The 17,727-nt window shown below is 34.4% G+C and overlaps 1 protein-coding gene across 14 annotated transcripts in view; it reads left to right on the forward strand.

The window, feature by feature from the left end:
* The window catches only part of LOC109449436 (multiple epidermal growth factor-like domains protein 6), a 717,515-nt gene that overhangs the window by 655,347 nt on the left and 44,441 nt on the right, over positions 1 to 17,727 (forward strand). For 7 of the 14 annotated variants that reach the window (XM_019735715.3, XM_019735706.3, XM_074327521.2 and 4 more), the window contains 3 exons: positions 20 to 148; positions 1,344 to 1,472; positions 5,734 to 7,383. In XM_019735715.3, coding sequence (XP_019591274.3) covers positions 20 to 148; positions 1,344 to 1,472; positions 5,734 to 5,885 — 410 coding nt within the window. In that variant the 3' untranslated portion in view covers positions 5,886 to 7,383. The other 7 variants (XR_016019751.1, XM_088794226.1, XM_074327483.2 and 4 more) reach the window with 3 other exon arrangements.

Consider the following 17,727-nt stretch of genomic DNA (forward strand, 5'->3'; position numbering starts at 1 on the left):
TGACATTTTTATTTTCCAGCATGCCTTCCTGGATTTTATGGTTTGAATTGTGCTCACATCTGTGACTGCAAAAATGGAGCTAGTTGTGATGCAACGAGTGGACAGTGCATTTGCCCAGCAGGTTTCCATGGCAGCCAGTGTGAAAAAGGTATGGCCAGAGCATTTTTAAGCATTTTTAAGCTCATGAATGGAGGAATTCTGTGTGACTGTTAGATCTTTCTATCTTCAGACAAACATAAACCCAAATCAAAAACATGGAATAATCACTTAAACTTCTAGCTTGGACATTAAAGCAACAGGAATTCAGTCTACAGACAATACGAGTTCTGCGTCCTTTTGGTTTTGCTGCGGATAATTCAAAAAATTTATACTCCCCCAAAAAGTGTTTAATATCTCAAAACACCTCAAGCTGTTACTCCTCAGTAATCAAAGATTCCACCTCTGAATGATAATAATGGTATTAAGTGCTTTTAAAAGAATGAAATGTATTGGGTTCAAAGGTATTGAAAGAGATACAAGGGCTTTATTAAAAATATTTAAAGATGTGGATAAAGCATTTATTCCTAAAAAGTAATTGAAGCCATGAATGTGGCTGACGATAGAGAGGTAAGCTGAGAATTTGTGTTACTTAGTTTGAAACAGAATATCATGAAGTCCTAAACAACTGATCAAGCCTGTTCAAAACAATGCCAGACTACGTAGTTCCAAGTCCTATTTTAGCCTACATCAGGTGTGCTCTTGTGCACGTGGTTAACGGCAGCCACTAGAATGGTAATTCTAATATAATGATAGTGGTAATTGGACTTTGTTTGAATCAGAGTTATTGCCTTTAAAAAAGATTCATGTATTCATCCCATACCATAGCCTCACATGTCATTAAGAGCTTTACATATATCGCCTCTTGTTAATCCTTTAGTCACTGAGCCATTCATTATTTAGTGTTACAGCCTAGGAATATATATATAGTGGTGCTTACAGTCTTCTCTGGAAATAGACAACAAATAAATAAATAATATGCTAAGGAAAAATATTAAGAGTAATACACTTGGCTAGTTGACTCGATCCCCTTCCTTAAGTTCCAGTCTTCAAAAAGCTTCCAGAATATTCTAACAGGTCAAAGCAAATCAATTTTAGGACCTGCCTGTGAAATCAGGTATAAAATGAAGCTTCTTTCTGAGAATTCCAAAACTTTCCTCTTTTCTTCTGACCAGCAAATCTCATTTTATCAGCCCATTTTGCTCTTTGGGGCTCAATCTTGAGGAAATTCTATTTTTAATCTCAATTGACAGGCATCGGTGAAAGCTCAAGGGGTTAATGTTTCAGTATTTCTCTTTCCTTGGTAGAGTGCTCACCTGGAATGTTTGGAGACAACTGCCATCAACTCTGTGACTGTGAAAATGAAAGCTCCTGCCACCCAGTAACTGGAAAATGCCTCTGCCCGCCTGGGAGAACTGGAACCAGATGTGAAGCTGGTATGAGCTAAGTAACTCATGATGTCCCTCTGACTCATGGGTGATGCAGAGATGCTATAGATACATTTTTATACTAGAAACATTACTCAAAGAACGTCACACCACCACTGCTTGTCACCTTGCCTTAGTATGATTAAGTGGCATATGTAGTTGTTATAACACAGGAACCCATGTTAGCCTTGCAACTGACAGAGGACACCCTGTAAGTATCTCAAGGTGATGCAGTTAAACACCCTGATCACAAAAGTTATTCAGAGAAATCACTAGAATTAAGGTAATTAAGGTACAGCCCTGGTAGTAGTCTTGAGACCCAAGTTCTCAGCTATTCTTTGGGAATTGAGATTTATACTTCTGTGTGTGTGTGTGTGTTTGTTTTGTTGTTGTTGTTTCCCTTTTCCATTCACAGGAAGACTACCTAGAATGTAAAGTTCTAAATCTTTAGGGAGTGTCTTAAGATGAGGAGAAAGTAGATTGAGTGAATCATTGGCTCATCACTTCCTATTGAATTTTCATCTAGGTTGCTCTCTAGATGAAAAGGTTTTATATAATTCTCAACAGCCCTAAATGACTGACTTGCCATAGATTATGACCTAAAGTAGAGCAATGAATCTCAGAATTTACTTTCCTCATCTGCAAAAAAGAAGGGTTGAGGTTATGTATTTCTAAGATCATTTCCAGCACCAATCTATGATTCTGTAACCTGAGATCTCAGTAATGCTGAGACAGCCATAGTAACTTTCCAGGCTACAGAAGAATGCGATCCACCCAGCACCATCTCCCTCATGTCACTTTGCTTCACAGAAATAGCAATAAAAGCTACTTTCTTTGAATGCTAGGCACCATCCTAAACATTTGTGTTTTCATTTACTCTTTGCCACAACCCTATGAGGTTGTTCTAGTTTTATTCCTATTTGGCAGGTGAAGAAACTGATGCACAGAGAAGTAGTCCGAGGCAGAACCGAGATGTAATCCTAGGCAGTCTGATTCTGGACTGTGGGTGATGCTTTATTAGACAATACTGTACATGTGAATGTCTGTATGCAGTCCAGTACAGGGAAGCTCCAGTGGCTCATCAAGAGATTTATATTCTTTCCTATCCCTTTTTAATAGACTTTTAAAATAAGGCCGAGGAGTTCTGAATATCGAGTTGGAATCCTTTGGGATCTTCCAATTCAGAAGCTTACTGATGTTGACATTTCATTTTTGCGAAGCTGCTTTGTTTAAATCTTGAATCCTATGTTTCACTGAACTACAAGCTTCTGGAGAGTTGGATCCATGTTAATCTTTTATCAAAAAGAAAAACTTAGGTCTAGCACATGAGAGTCTTCAGCAAATTTTGTTGAAGGAATTCTTGCTTTTCTTTTCAGCATTCCTCATGGAGTTGTGGTAAACAAGTACCTGAACCTTGTCATAGCTAAACTAAATCTGTCAGAATGAATATCAGCATGACATATTGGTGAAGCCACAGTATACATGTCACCAAAGGCAGAATGCTTATAGTAATTGTGGTTTCATCTAAATACCGAAGAAGTCACTAATGTTTACTGAATGTATATTATATGCCAGGCATTTTAATTTACACTAGGTGCCTTCGCTATCATCACTATTTCCATTTTATAGATGAGGGAGCTGAAGCACAACAAGGTTAAGTAACGTGCTCAAGGTTAAGTGGCAGATTGAGGATTTGAAACAGGCTTTCTGCATCCAGAGCCAGACTTTTAATATCCCCTCCCAAGGGAAAGAAAGGAACAGAAATTGCTTTGGGTTACATATCTGCATGGTCCAATATGTATTGTCCATTAACTATAGGTTTCTCTTTAATTCAAATTTAGTTTAATTTAAAATTCACCCCCCCCGCCAGTCACACATGATATTTCAAGTGCTCAGTGGACACAGATGATCAGTAGCTACAGTATTGTAAAGCGCAGCATAGAGCGTCTTCTTCATTGCAGGCATTTCTTTGGACAGCACTCAACGGGGGCTCAAAACTTGCCACTAAACCAAGAGAGCTTGTGGACAGGCTGGAAATTAAAGCCTCACTCTATGGACTTGCTATGGACTAAATTCTCAAATCACATAGTCACTCTCATCCACAGGTAAATTGCCATGTGACAGTGGATCATATGTGCTAACGTGCCCATTCTCTGTGGGCACCCGAACACTCCTCTTGTCATAAGCAATTTGGGGAACCACAGCCTACACAGATGTACTGCAGGGACTTTTATTTGCACTTTTATTTTCAATTAGGCACAGTTCATCTGCGATATTAACTGTGAGCAGCTGTGTCTATGCAGGCACTGTAAAGATAAAAGACCTCATTTTAATTTGAACTCTGGTAAAGGACCTATTAAACAACCATAATGTTAATTCATAAAAGAATGTAACAGCTTTTTATTGGATTATTTCCCCACCCCTTTGGTAAATTAACATTTGCAGACATTCAAACAGATGTCTTAAATACACATCGTTATTAACATGAAAATGTGGTATTTTTATAAATTAAAATCAGATTCTGAACTGCTCAGGAGAGATTCTAACTCAATTCTTTTTCAAACAAGAAGACTAGGTCTTACCACTAAGCTAAATAATCCTACACACTGGGCAGAGGTGGATGCACTGGATTAAATTTGAAATGACACAAGAGTTTTTTTTCAATTTTGATAAACTTCGATCATTTAAAGAAAAGATTCATTTCAGAATAGCGTTGTGTCACCGCCAAAACTCCTTTTACCTACCAGTTGTTCTTTCATGTAGTAAGGGATTGAATTGCTGTTTGCTCTGTAAAAAGAATTAATTGCAAAATTGATTTATAGGTTTTCATTTATCTTGTATTTAAAGTCTAACTAGTTAATTAAGACAAAAGAGCTAGACCACACCTTAACCTACCTTCATTATCCAAAAGAGCAATAAGCAAACATGCAATGGTTCATGGAGTACTTAGTTTGATTCTCCAACCTCGCAAAAGGCATTTTGAGGCAACAAAGAAATGTTAACAAAAATTTTCCTACACACTCAGAATGTACTCTAGTCCCCTTAGCCTCACTGTTTATATTGCTATTTTTAGAATTTCCACTTTCCACCTCTCCACTTCCTTGTTTGGGCTTTAATCTACATATGTTTGATACCTTGTGTCTTTCCACATGGTGGTGCAGAATGAGGAATGAGCACCAGCTGAGAATTCAGAAATCCAGCTCTGCCATTTGCCAAGGATATAACATTTGAAAAGGTCCCTTAAGCCATGCCAAACCTCAGTTTCTCTCTCTACAAAGAGAAAGCTTTCCTCACTGCCTTGCTTATCTCACAGGTTTGCTAGAACCAACCGAGTGAATGTATTAGGAACCCAATTGTAAATTGTTTAAATCTAGTGACTCAATACTGCAAAGTTAAGTTTTTCTGATTCTTAAACAGTGGTAGTAAGTTGAATTACTCTCCAGTCTAGCCTTACTGAATCTGAACCCATTTTCTGTTTCCATGGGCCAGGCTGAGCTTTCTTCATAACTTCACGATCCTTCAGAAACAGAACCTGTTAATTTCGGATAATGGTCTGCTGAATATCAGACTAAAACCAAATGCCCAGGCTGGGATGTGATGTTTGGAGGCACCTTTTAGTCCACATTTAATTACTTTGATAAAGCTAACACTTTTTATACCCTCCCTTCATTTCTCTACTGGTTACAATTACAATGCAATTCAACTAAAAGATAGTTATATCCCTTGAGATATATGGCAGGATTTTAGAGAGGTAGGTACACGGGGGATCTCTGGCCCTTTCGACATATTTTATGAGGTGAAAGAGTTGAATGTGTAGCCATTTCATTTTCATCAACACAAGCACAAATAATCATATTTTCAACCTAAGGACAAATTTCATATATTGTGTACTCTGGGTGAGTGTTGCCTTTTTCTGACCTCAGAACAACTAATCCATTTTTACTGTGTCCCTCACAATGTGACTGTTATAGGTTCTATTGAATAATCTAATTCTGAGAAGGCACTTTAAAAATTTAAATTTCTGTCCTGTCTTCTCCCTTTTTCAATTTGGTCACTACTTTCCTTGACACTCCCCAGCCTCCTGTTTTCCATTAAAGACCTTACTTTTATTGTATAGCATTCTAGCACGGGAAAAAGATACCCCATGGTTAACCAGAATTCTTTGCAAGTCTATCATTATCTTATTGAATTCCAAGAAATAGCAGTAAAAATACTGTTTGATAGAAAAGCGTACTTGAATTGCTTTTATTTTTTTATTTTTACCTCACAGAATGCAGGTCAGGCCAGTATGGACCTAACTGTGCTCTCAAGTGCCAGTGTGTTCACAGAGCTCACTGTAATCCTCTCAATGGGAGCTGCACTTGCCCCTCAAAGAGAATGGGTCCAACTTGTGAAGAAAATGGTTTGGACGATCCGCAGTAACCATATGCTAACAGCTTTTTAGCGGGTGAATAGAATTTTGCTGAGGTTCACCCATGATTCATGATTCATCATCTTAACTCTGTCAAAGAAATGTACTTACTCAACCATGTTCAGCCCAACCTCATGTGTTTTGAGGTGAAAAACAGGACATCTCAATTTTATGGCCTCCAAGCATAAGTTTAATTCTCTAGTCTACCCTTCCTAACTTTCTTTTGCTGAAGAACATGCCCAAGAAAAAAAGAATGTTTTTCAAAGATCCCAATCATAGTAACATTTTGGACTAATAAATGAAACATTTTTTTATATGCACAGGCGGTATTTAAATTTGGAAGTAAGAACTGCCTTCCAGTTCAGGTTGGACTGCACTGAAATATTCACACCTATTCACTGAAGACCTCAGTGGTCATTAAGTAGCTGGATTCTCTGTAGAAATGTCTAGAATTTCACCTAATTTTTCTCAGTATGCTGCCTCACAGCTAAGCCTGCTTCAGATTGTTAATGTCTTGTATTTCAAACATGACTTTTGGTGTGGGAGACTCTTAAGACTTTAGCCACATAAAGATCTGGGTAAATGTATGACGTGCACACTTGCGATGAATCATCAAAATGTTTAGTGGTGTTCTTCTTATCACTGGTCAGCAAACAAGAAAAAAAAAAGGTAGTAGAAATGATCAAGGCGACTGCTTAGCCTGCTCTGGGGGACACAAATTTCCCATAGAGTAGGACCTGACCAGAATCAAACCTTTAATCCGCATTGGTAATCTTCATCCAAATTGCTTCTCATTTAGGTCAGCTTTACTGCCATTTGTAAGCATGAGACCTGTGATGAGCCCAAGAAAGATATGGCAATAAATACAACTGTATTTTTGTTCTCAAGTAGTTTAAAAGCATTTAAAATTTCAGACTATTGGTTAATTCGTATTAGGTAACAGTATTTTCTTGATTGGAAATGTTGTTACTCAGGTTACTCATGCTTTATTGAGATAAAAATAGAGAAATATTGAAATTATATGACTAATGTGTATTCTCTAGAGTAGCTTTTAAATCAAAATTAATGTAGGATAGAATCGACTGAAGGATTTATGAAAAATACTTGGTGTTATCAATTCAGTATAGTTTCTGATCTTTACTTAACATTTATCTTCCTATGTCTCAGCATATTTAAGAGAGATATAGCATACCTATAATTGACAGCCATGCCAAATTTAATGTTATGAAATGCTATAAAGGACCTGATTAAATAACTTCCTTAGAGATTATAAATTGAGTTTGGTCTTAAAAGAGCCACAATCAACTTATCCTTTTCTTTTTTTTCTCCACCTACAGCATTGGGAATTAAAGTTTTATGTTTGTATTTAAATTCATTATAACTATTTTAATCAAATCAATTGAATACTATGCTTTATTCTGAATATGTGCTCATTTTTCTTACCTTTCATTTTTTAATCCCTCAGCTATCCCCATCTGATCTGCAAAGACAATAAAATATGTAAAAACAGATATCTCTCTTGGGCCATTATTCACTGTTGGATTCCCCTCATTTCATGCCAAAACAAACAAACAACAACAACAAAACAGTGAGAAAAAGCAAGAAACTGATTTCTCTTCCTTACTAGGGATGTTCTCTCCTATTAGGGTACATGAGAAACTCTAGATTTGGAGGGGGAAAAAAGTAAGGGATTTTTTTTTTTGGTTGAACTTTTTTCTTATCTATTTCATAATTCATTATAAATAAGAAGCTAACATATGTAATATGTTAAGCACAGTTCTTGGCAAATGGCAGATGGTCCATATATTATCTCTTTTTATCCCCTTTCCACCCCAAGCTCTAAAACAAACTATAAGAGTGGGGAAGCAAAGTCATAGTATCAACCTGTATTTACATTATCATATTAAACAAATTGAATTTCACTTTCATCCTCATATTAGTCAACAGGAAATAGTGCAAGTTACTGTAGCCACTTCTCTTTACAAATTTTTTATAGGTTGTGTTTCACATCAAAAAAGAAAATACGAAAATGTTTAAAATCAAGAATGTTTCCATTTTACGTTTGATTACCTTGAAAAATTTTGGTTTAGGTGGTACCCTACAGAAGCTAATAGTCATGTGATAAGTCATTCCTTCTAAAAATATTCAATTCATCTGCTTGAGGACACTAGCAGATGTCTGAGAATCATTGTAAGCAATGACATTTTATTCATGGGCCGACATAAAATAAATGTTCATCTTAAATAATGTAACAGACAGAAATTTATGAAACAGAATTTTCTTGCAAAGTTATACAACTAGAATTTTAAACATTATTTTTTAATAACTCCCATGTAAAAAAATGCTTCAAATTAGGAAAATAGTATACAATAACCCACATTTATGAGCAAATAAATAAAGCATCCCTTTTACTTTTATAAGGATTTAACTGAGCTTTCTACATGTAAACAGTAATTTGGGTATAACAAAGTGTAATTTGGCTAACAAGAAATAATTTGCAGAGAATTTTTAAAAATTCAACTCATGCTTAATAGTGAAGCGTGATTTAACAGGCATGTCCTCTTTAAACTAAAGTTCAATGTCAAATTAGAATCATTGTCATTGGGTAATACTTCATATTACTCCTCCCACTTTTCCTCCCTATATAATCTGCTCTTTGAATTTAGAAATGCTGACCACAAAAGAAATTCATCCACTCATAATACCCCTTTACAAAGGTGCCTATGCTGTGATGTTTCAGGCTCTTTCATTTGAAACACAAGATCAGAGTGGGGATTATTATGCTTTTCTGCAATAATATAGCTCAAGTTTAAAGAAAACTGAGCAGATGTATGGAAGTGTGCTGGCTAATTTGGAGTTTCCATCTAACATGCCTGGGATATACCATTTCAGTTTAACACCTAACTTTCCCCTACTCTTTCTAACTTCTACATTCATTTATTGAGTTTTCCAGATGAGACAGCTATTTGACACAGGTTAAATTATTTTTAGAGAACTTGGAAATCATTCCAAGAGTTAGTGGCAAGAATGGCATTTCCTTTGTTAGAAATAGCAAAGAGGGTTTGGCTTCTCCTGGGCCTCTTTCACCTTGGTTTCTCCAGGACCTGGTAATACAGATGTAGCAAGAATTTGAAAAAGCATTTTGATGAAGTGAACAAATAATAGCAACTGTCTACACTCTAGGAGTTATGTATACAATTCAGTTGACATAACTTTTCATGGTTCTATAATAGAAAAAAAAAATCTAAGTAGCTGAGCTTTTAAAATAGATCTCAAAGCTATTCCAAAGTTTTGACCCTTTTAGTTAGTTATGCAGCAACTATTTTCTACTTTTCCTGTTTACATTTTTGTTTTTAAAAAAATAACACAAAAATCAATAATTAAGGTCTAAGGTACGTATTTAAAAGCAGTAGATACCTCTTTTTTTATGTTCTTCCAAAGACTGACGTACTGTTTCATCTCTAAATCTTTTGTCAGGATTACATAAAACACCATTTAATAATTCCTAATTTTAATGTTTGTATGCAAATGGCACAAATTTTGAAGAGTATTAACTAATTCAAATAACTAATATTAGCATTTTATTAATATTCTTCCATTGGATATCTTAAAAATATATAGAAAATTTCTTAATGCCTCTACTTAAAAACAATATAAGAATATTCATGAAATATAATTTTATTGCTCAGGCTTTATGAGAAAAGTTCAACAATAGTCCATCAGACAGAAAGATTCATGTGAAGAATTGGATATTAAGTACTTAAGTGTTGACAATATTGGTCTCTTGAAATATAGAGCATTGGTTTGTGAATAAAATTCCATATGCAAGATTTGGATGACTGGTAGTTAGTGCTGAACATGTATTTGATGAATAATGAAACTTGTGACTGATTATCTATCTAAATGGTCAATTGGTGATATTTCAAAGCACTTATTGATTGAAAAATGCCTTCGTTAGTGTCACTTTTTTAACCATTGCCTAAAAAGCAATTTTCTGTATTTTAACTCTATCTTGAATTTACTAACTCACTCAAAAATATTTATTAAGTGTCTGCAACACCAGACACAGTTGAAAGCATGAAAAATATAGTGGTGAACAAGATGGATGTGTTCCCTGCCCTCATAAACTTACAGTCTAGTAGGTGATATTAGCCAATGAGAGCAATGCTTTTAAACATTCTTAGCTTTTCAGTTAGTTTTATAGTTCATCAATCCTTTAATAGTTTATCCTTTCCCAAGTCTATGATTATTTGTCACAAATTTGTTAATTCTCTTATATTAATGCATACTTTGATAAATCAAATGTATTCTACCTAACTAAAAAAACCACTTAGCAGGTTTTACTCGATGCATCTACAGGAAATGAAAAAAAATTTTTTTAATTTGTGAAATGCCATTTTACATTTAGAGAAAACTATATTATTTTTTGCAGTGTAAAAGGAAAGTCCACTTTCAACCTGTTGCTGCAGCCCTAATAGCATGGGGATTTAGGCAGTGGAAGAAGAGGATAAAAAAAGAATATTTCTCTTATTTTGACAACTATCACATCCTTTTTGGCATCTATATTACCTGCTCTTGTGGTCAAGATAAATGCTTCCCAACAATAGAAGAGGGTTTTTAGACATTTTAAGTGTACATCTCAGTGGCATTAAGTACACTCATATTGTTCTGCTACAATCACCAAGGATCATTTCTTTTAATATAGGAACAACTCCTTGATGCCAATTGAGTAATGTGTAGAGTGTTTAGTACAAGTTGTCCGTCTGCTTGAATAACTTAATTCGTGTACTGCCTGCACTTGTGAATTTTTTCATATTCTGTGACTACTTTGATTATTTGAAAATATACTTTCTATATGTTTCTTCTTATTTGCTAAGAATGTCTGAAACAGAGACATTTTTACACTTCAACAGTTACACTTTTTCTGGGGATCATGTGCCTAGCAGAGAAGCTGTTTTGCACTAAATATATCACAGTTATAGATCATCCACTTTATCATATTTCTAAACGTGCTGGAAAAGCAGCACGCAAACTCATTGTACTCTAGGAGATATTAATCAAACTAGTAATTCTATTTTGAACAATCGTCATGGGTTTCCCTGATTTTGCAACCTTTTTCTAAATCCCTCTTCCCTGGACTCCACTCTGGCCTTCAGGCATTCACAGTTCCCAGCCTGTGGTTTGGAGGCTCCCAAGGCCTTAAGGCCTCAAGCAGTGTTTCCCAATCAGTATTCCATGGAATTACAAATTCATAGCATTTAGTAAAGGAGAAAGGGGAGAAGGTGGAGGAGAACTGCTTGGGTCTTATAATCAATAATAACACCAAAAAAACTAAGAAACTCTGAGTTAAATAGAGTAGTATACTTTACTACAATACTTGTTAGGAGCGCTAATACTATGTTACTGTCTTCCAATAGGAAGACACAGCATTTAAAGAATTCCAAATGTTTAATTAGGAGTCCCTTTTTTCAGGAGCGTTTTGAAACACTAGTGTCCCAAGAAACACGTTTTGTGGAATATGGTAATAAATGTGTACTTAAGTGAAGCCTTCAGAAACATCCTGGGTCTGGATATTCTGATTACACATTTTTGTGGTGTTTATAGTAATTTCCTGAGAGAATTCTAAGCAAGGCCTATATTACTTTATAGTTTCCCATGGGTCTGCTATGAGTCAGTAAGTATTTCTCAAAATAGAGCTTTAGAAATTCAAAGTAAATTGTTGATGAAGCTCTTGAAAGAGATCTGCCTTTCTTGCTTGTCAGATAAATATGAGAAATTTAGTAAATACTTCTTTAAACATTAAGGACAATTAGGAAGATATGAAATAAATTGTATTATTTTTAAATAAAATATTATATAATTTTACAGGAATACATATAAAAAAATAAAAGACCAAAGTTTATTTAAATACATTAAAAACCCCAAAGAGAGAATGTTCAATAACACACTGGAATAAGTATAATCCTTTTTGAACATCACTGAGCAGTTATATATGTTGTGGTCATGTCATAATTGAAGTGTGTGGATTCTAATAATATTAGAGTTTTTGCATTCTATGCTTTTTAATGATCTTCATATCATTTATTAAATGTTTTACATAAATTACCCCCAGCTTGCTACACACACACACACACACACACACACACACACCTACACACACACATTTATGTTGTTGGTGGTGAAAAGTTATGGAGAATTTCCTTTTGGATTATACATTTAAGATACTTTCTGTTAACACTTTATTAAAAATTCCAAATTATTCCAAATAGATGTACATACTGTAGTATTCAGAAAAATTGTCTTTCTCACTTATAAACACCTCCAGTTCTACATGACATATATGTATGTATATATATGTATATATATATGTATTTAAAAATTAATAAATTGTGATATGAATCACAATTCATACAGATCAGGCTACAATACATCACCCAGTCAAAATGTGAGATACGATAACCTAGCTATATCGTGTGTTAGAAAACCAAACGAAACAAGGTAGCAACACTTACACTTATGGAGTAGACAATCTTCTGTATATGCAGAAGCACAGAATCAGAAAAGACCTTAAAGCCCCTCTAGTCTTTGTTTTATAGGCAAGGAAACCGAGGCTCAGAGAATTAGGTCCCACAGAGAATATATCACAGAACCAACACTTTCCTGTCTCTTATTTCTGGTCTCATGGCTTTCATCTTTTGCCTCTCAGTTGCTGCCTTTCCGAGACATGTGAGAAATTCTTTTGGCTAGGAGGGTCAATGAACTTTGCCTTACAGAAATCCCTTTGAATTTTAGATTTACTATCATAGAACTTCCAAACTGGCAGTGTCACCATTTAGTAGGTAGTTACACTATATCTGGGAGCAGTAGTTAAATGCGAATATAAGGAATTGAAGCCAATGAGAACTTCAAGGACATGTAATGATTTCACTGCCTTCCAAGAAAAATCATCTGGATTTTAAACATTTTTTTATATCTTCTTTGGCATATGTTATTAAAACTTTACATTGTGAAAGACTCACAGCCTACATATTTTAACAATATCTTAATTTGCTACAACTATTAATTTCTGTAATGAGTGATAAACACAATTCCTAGATTTAAGCCACACACACACGAACTCTTTATTTAAGTTTATTAAGTAAAAGTCAAAGAAACCTCTGAGAAGCATTATTGCTTAATAGCCCTACTTGTAGCCATAAAGAAAAGTTGCAGTAACTTTTTGTTCCATTAGTATGAGACAACTTGGGATGGAAACCCCAGAGACATGAATGAATCTATTCTGCATAATAACTAACTAACCAAGTGTACTGCCTTATATTTTACTTACTCAACAAAGACATAGTAAAGGAAATTTAAATAATTAAAAAATAGTTAAATAAAAATTATCTGAATATGAGTATACTTCTAAAACAATGGTTATCAAACTTGAGTCAAGAAGCAGAACATCTGAATATCATGACGCTCAAGGTAGAAAATGAATTATTGAAATATTTAATGATATTATATGAGCTGGAATCAATACTGCTTGGAGCAACTATAACTCTCACATAGGTATATAAGACAAAAATCTTAAATACAATATATATATAACCACAAAAATTTATTAACTGTTCAATTAGGCACAATCACCTTTCTGAGAAATTCCATCAATACAGTTTATAATACTTACACATTCACCTTGCCAGGCTTAACAATTATTAGACATCAATTTTTTAAAGAAAAACTTTTATTGGTCAAAATGTTAAAGAAAATTTAATCAAATAGGAAATTGGAGAAAGGTTGAGCATATTTAACTAAGCAATAGAACCCTTTCTAGTTTTCAGTACACCATTGCATAGTCTGAGAACTATTGCTCCAAAGTCTATATTATGGTTTGCTGATCAATAATTTAAATAATGCATAAAATATAGCGACTGTATTTTAATCTATAAGTGCCCAATTTTTGAAACTAGAGAACCTAAAACTTTACTCAATAATGTACTTTTTAAAACAAACCTATATATTATAAAAATGGTACTTATTTTAAATAAATGTTTTTATGATATATTTTCTTTGTGATAATGTATGTGTTAAGAGTCATAAGCATAACTAAAATATTACTTTTGGAATGAATTGTTTAAACTGGAGAAATCGATAGCTAGCTATAAAGAATGGTTAAATAATTCTGGTATTTGTTAGATCACCATTATTTGATTTGACAATGTTAATTCACTGGCTGATGTGATTCTTTTTTTCACTCTGATTACGTGAAAGTATTTATTGTGACAAATTAATCATTTTGAGAGGGTTTTCTTTCTCCTTCATCTCCGTGGGCTATTCTGGCATTTATAGGTATTTTTCCCTCAGATGTTTTATCCTGATTTTTTTTTTCTTCTTTGTGAACAATAAGAATATCTTATCTTTTCTAACTCACAGGGTTGGTGCCAAATTATTTGTTCATGAGGGAATACTCCTTAAACACTAAAGTATTATATATATGTTATTATTACCCTTTTCATCATTATTTAATCAAGCAAAATGTAGTGAATCAACTGGCTCAGTGTACAGATAAAATGGTTTTTACAGATGTTTTTTCTCAAACTGATTATGTGTGTTTATCTTTGGGTGATAATAATAATTATATAATTGGCTAATGACATTTATCAAGTTCTTAATATATACCAGACATCATCATAAGCATTTTTCAAGCATTTTATTTAATCTTCACAGTAATTATTTGGTAGATATGAGTTTGCATCTGATTTTTTTTTTTAACAGTTGAGAAAGTTAAGGCTTAAAAGGAATTTAATAACTTGTTAAGGTCATATAACTTCCAAGTGGGAAAGAGCTCAGGTTTGTCTTATTCTGGGGGCCAATCTCTTTCTTATGCATGTAATTCTAAAACTACCATATAGAATGAAATCTATAGCTAAAAAACTTGGAAAGTAATAAAATTTCGGTAAATCCAAATGAGAGTAGGTTCATACCCCAGATGTTAATTAAGACACATGGATTTAGTACCATTTTCAACCACCATTATTTTTGGTGCATAAACAATACATGTGTGTGCCTATTTTTTTTATATACATATAAAAAAGATGGTATCTCTGGGTGAACTTAACTTTAGACAAAAAAAAAAAATCACATTAATTCTGTCTGTACTTTGTTTTCTCTCAATTCCCAAACAGATTCTTAAAAGTCAGAATAAAAAGAAAGTTATTGGGTAGTCTAAGGTATTGAACACTTCGGTTCTTAGCTTACAACAATAGTTCCAGATAAGTTTTGCCCCTACTTATCTATTCACTTAATTTCAGACCTATGTTATAGGTATTTTTCGCTGAGAAGAGGGCACCAGGTTTTCTTTTCACATCTGTGGGAATGGAATACTCCATTTTTCCAGATTCACAGGGTTAGAGCTTACATTCCTCATTTTAAAATGTTTGATGATGGCACTTTCTACCAAGAAATCTATCACCCACACCATCCCCGTCCAACTTATGTTTCTACATCCATTACAACATTTACCTTCCAGACACATCAGATAACTTGCTCTACCTTTGAACTCACCACACCTCCATGCCATTCTCTCTGCTTGAAATACTTTTTCTTTCCCTCAGCTTGGTAAAGTTATCCATCCTTACACGCTCAAATAAAGAGTTTTATCTGGCCTTAAACTGCCTCCCCCACCCAAAAATATAAAGCAGTTTTATTTTGGGGCTTCTATAGTACAGAAGCTGGCACATAATGGGAGAAAAACAGTGATTTATGGAATTGTCAACTGCATTAAAAATGAATTAAAGACTGATCTACCTGTCAAGAGTCCTCTTCTCTCTTACAAAATTTAAAGTTCCTTCTTTAAATTTCAAACACTCATTTCCCTTGCGGCTGTAATTGGCTTGGACTAGCAATAGCCAAATGAACATATGTGGACAGTAGATGCCAAATAATGCAATTTTATTGAAATATGCATGTGGCTTTTTTGCTGGCGGGAGAGTATACTGCTATCCCAACATATATATTTAGTTCAAAAAATGCAGCATAAGGAAAAAACCAGATCCCATCTGCCAGGCAAAATAGCTATAAAGTGGAGAAATCAGGTTTTTTTAATGAATCCATTGAGAGTAACTTGAGTTATTTTTTAATGTAAGAGCAAATAAACTCTTGAGCAGAGCTGCAGAGCCATGTAGTATTCTTTTAATTTATAGCTAGGCCAAATCCAAATCCTGGTTTTAGCTAAATTAGAATGTTCCCAGAAGAGAGAATGAGTAGAAAATTCAAGTGGGCTTATTCTGGCCTTCTAAAATCTGGCTCACAGTCTAAGGGGACTAGAATTCCATTCTCAATTCAAGACAAGTAAACATTTCTCTATATATTCAAAAGACTCACTGCATAACTTGGCTGGATGTTTCTGTTTTCTTTAGTAAATGTCGACAAAAACAAGAGTGTTGTTCTTCCATATTCCAGTCTGAAGGAGTGTAGAATAAGGGCAAACACCTGTTCTCTCTTTTCTTGGCCAAAATTTCTGTCTCCATTTTTGTACTTTCATTTTGATGATTTTTTTTCTTGTATACTAATAGGATCATTTGAAATACAACTTATTCATAGGATTTTAATAGTTAACAAAAAAGATCTATATTGATAAAAATTCATTGTAATGTACGAGGTCTGACAATTAGGTTTGTGAACCTGTTGCAATGATGTTGCTAACTTTTTTTGATATCAGAGGGGTTATTCATTATGAATTTCTACCAAATGGACAAACAGTTGACCAAGTTTACTAGTTGGAAATACTGAAAAGGCTGTGTGCAAGAGTTAGATGAAAATGACCTGAACTTTTCGCCAACAATTCATGGCTCTTGCGTCACGACAATGTACCCGCTCACACAGCACTGTCTGTGAGGGAGTTTTTAGACAGTAAACAAATAACTGTATTGGACACTCTCCCTACTCACCTGATCTGAACCCCAATGACTTCTTTCTTTACTCAAAGATAAAGGAAATATTGAAAGGAAGGCATTTTGATGATATTCAGGACATCAAGGGTAATACGACGACAGCTCAGATGGCCATTCCAGTAAAAAAGTTCCAAAATTGCTTTGAAGGGTGGACAAGACGCTGGTGTAGGTGCATAGCTTCCCAAGGGGAGTACTTTGACTGTGACCGTGGTGATACTCAGCAATGAGGTATGTAGCACTTTTTCTAGGGTGAGTTCGCAAATTTAATTGTTTGACCTTGTACATTATGTAAAGGCATTGCAAAAATTCCGAGTTATTTGGGGATTGTCTCTATTGAGATGCATTATTTTCCTTAATACATCACATAATCCTCCTTCATAGCAGGATGGAGATAAACTGTGCAAAAATATGACTTAGAATCCCATAATATTCCAGTACTAACTGAGTATCTTTGACAGTAGTTTGACATGTCTGTCTCAGGCAGGGAATAACTCGAGTCATATCTAACTTACAAGTTAATGTTGACATTTTTATATTATCATTATGAAACACAATAGGATGTTTGTGTAATTATATATCAATGCATTTTAAAAATTCTGTGCCTCAGTATCAGACTCAGGAAACCTTACTTTGCATCCCAGCTCTACCTTTGGGCAGCTGTGTGAAGCGAGCAAAATACTTAATCTTTTAAACTTCATTTTTACTTATCTGGACACAGTGTGAGACAAAGTTCTTCACCCAAATTAGCAAGAAGTTTAAATGAAAACAGAGCACCCAGTGCACAGAGCCTATAGATAATAAATATAAGTGGAATCTGGATTATTACTACAAGTTTTACCAGTTAGTAGTGAGACCGTTGACAATAATGACAACAGCACACAGATTGTGCATTCTGACCGCGTGCAAAAAGCTGGTCTAA

Source organism: Rhinolophus sinicus, chromosome 17, assembly GCF_057876585.1.
Source record: "Rhinolophus sinicus isolate RSI-liver-muscle chromosome 17, RSI-T2T, whole genome shotgun sequence".
In the NCBI taxonomy this organism is placed as follows: Eukaryota; Metazoa; Chordata; class Mammalia; order Chiroptera; family Rhinolophidae; genus Rhinolophus; species Rhinolophus sinicus.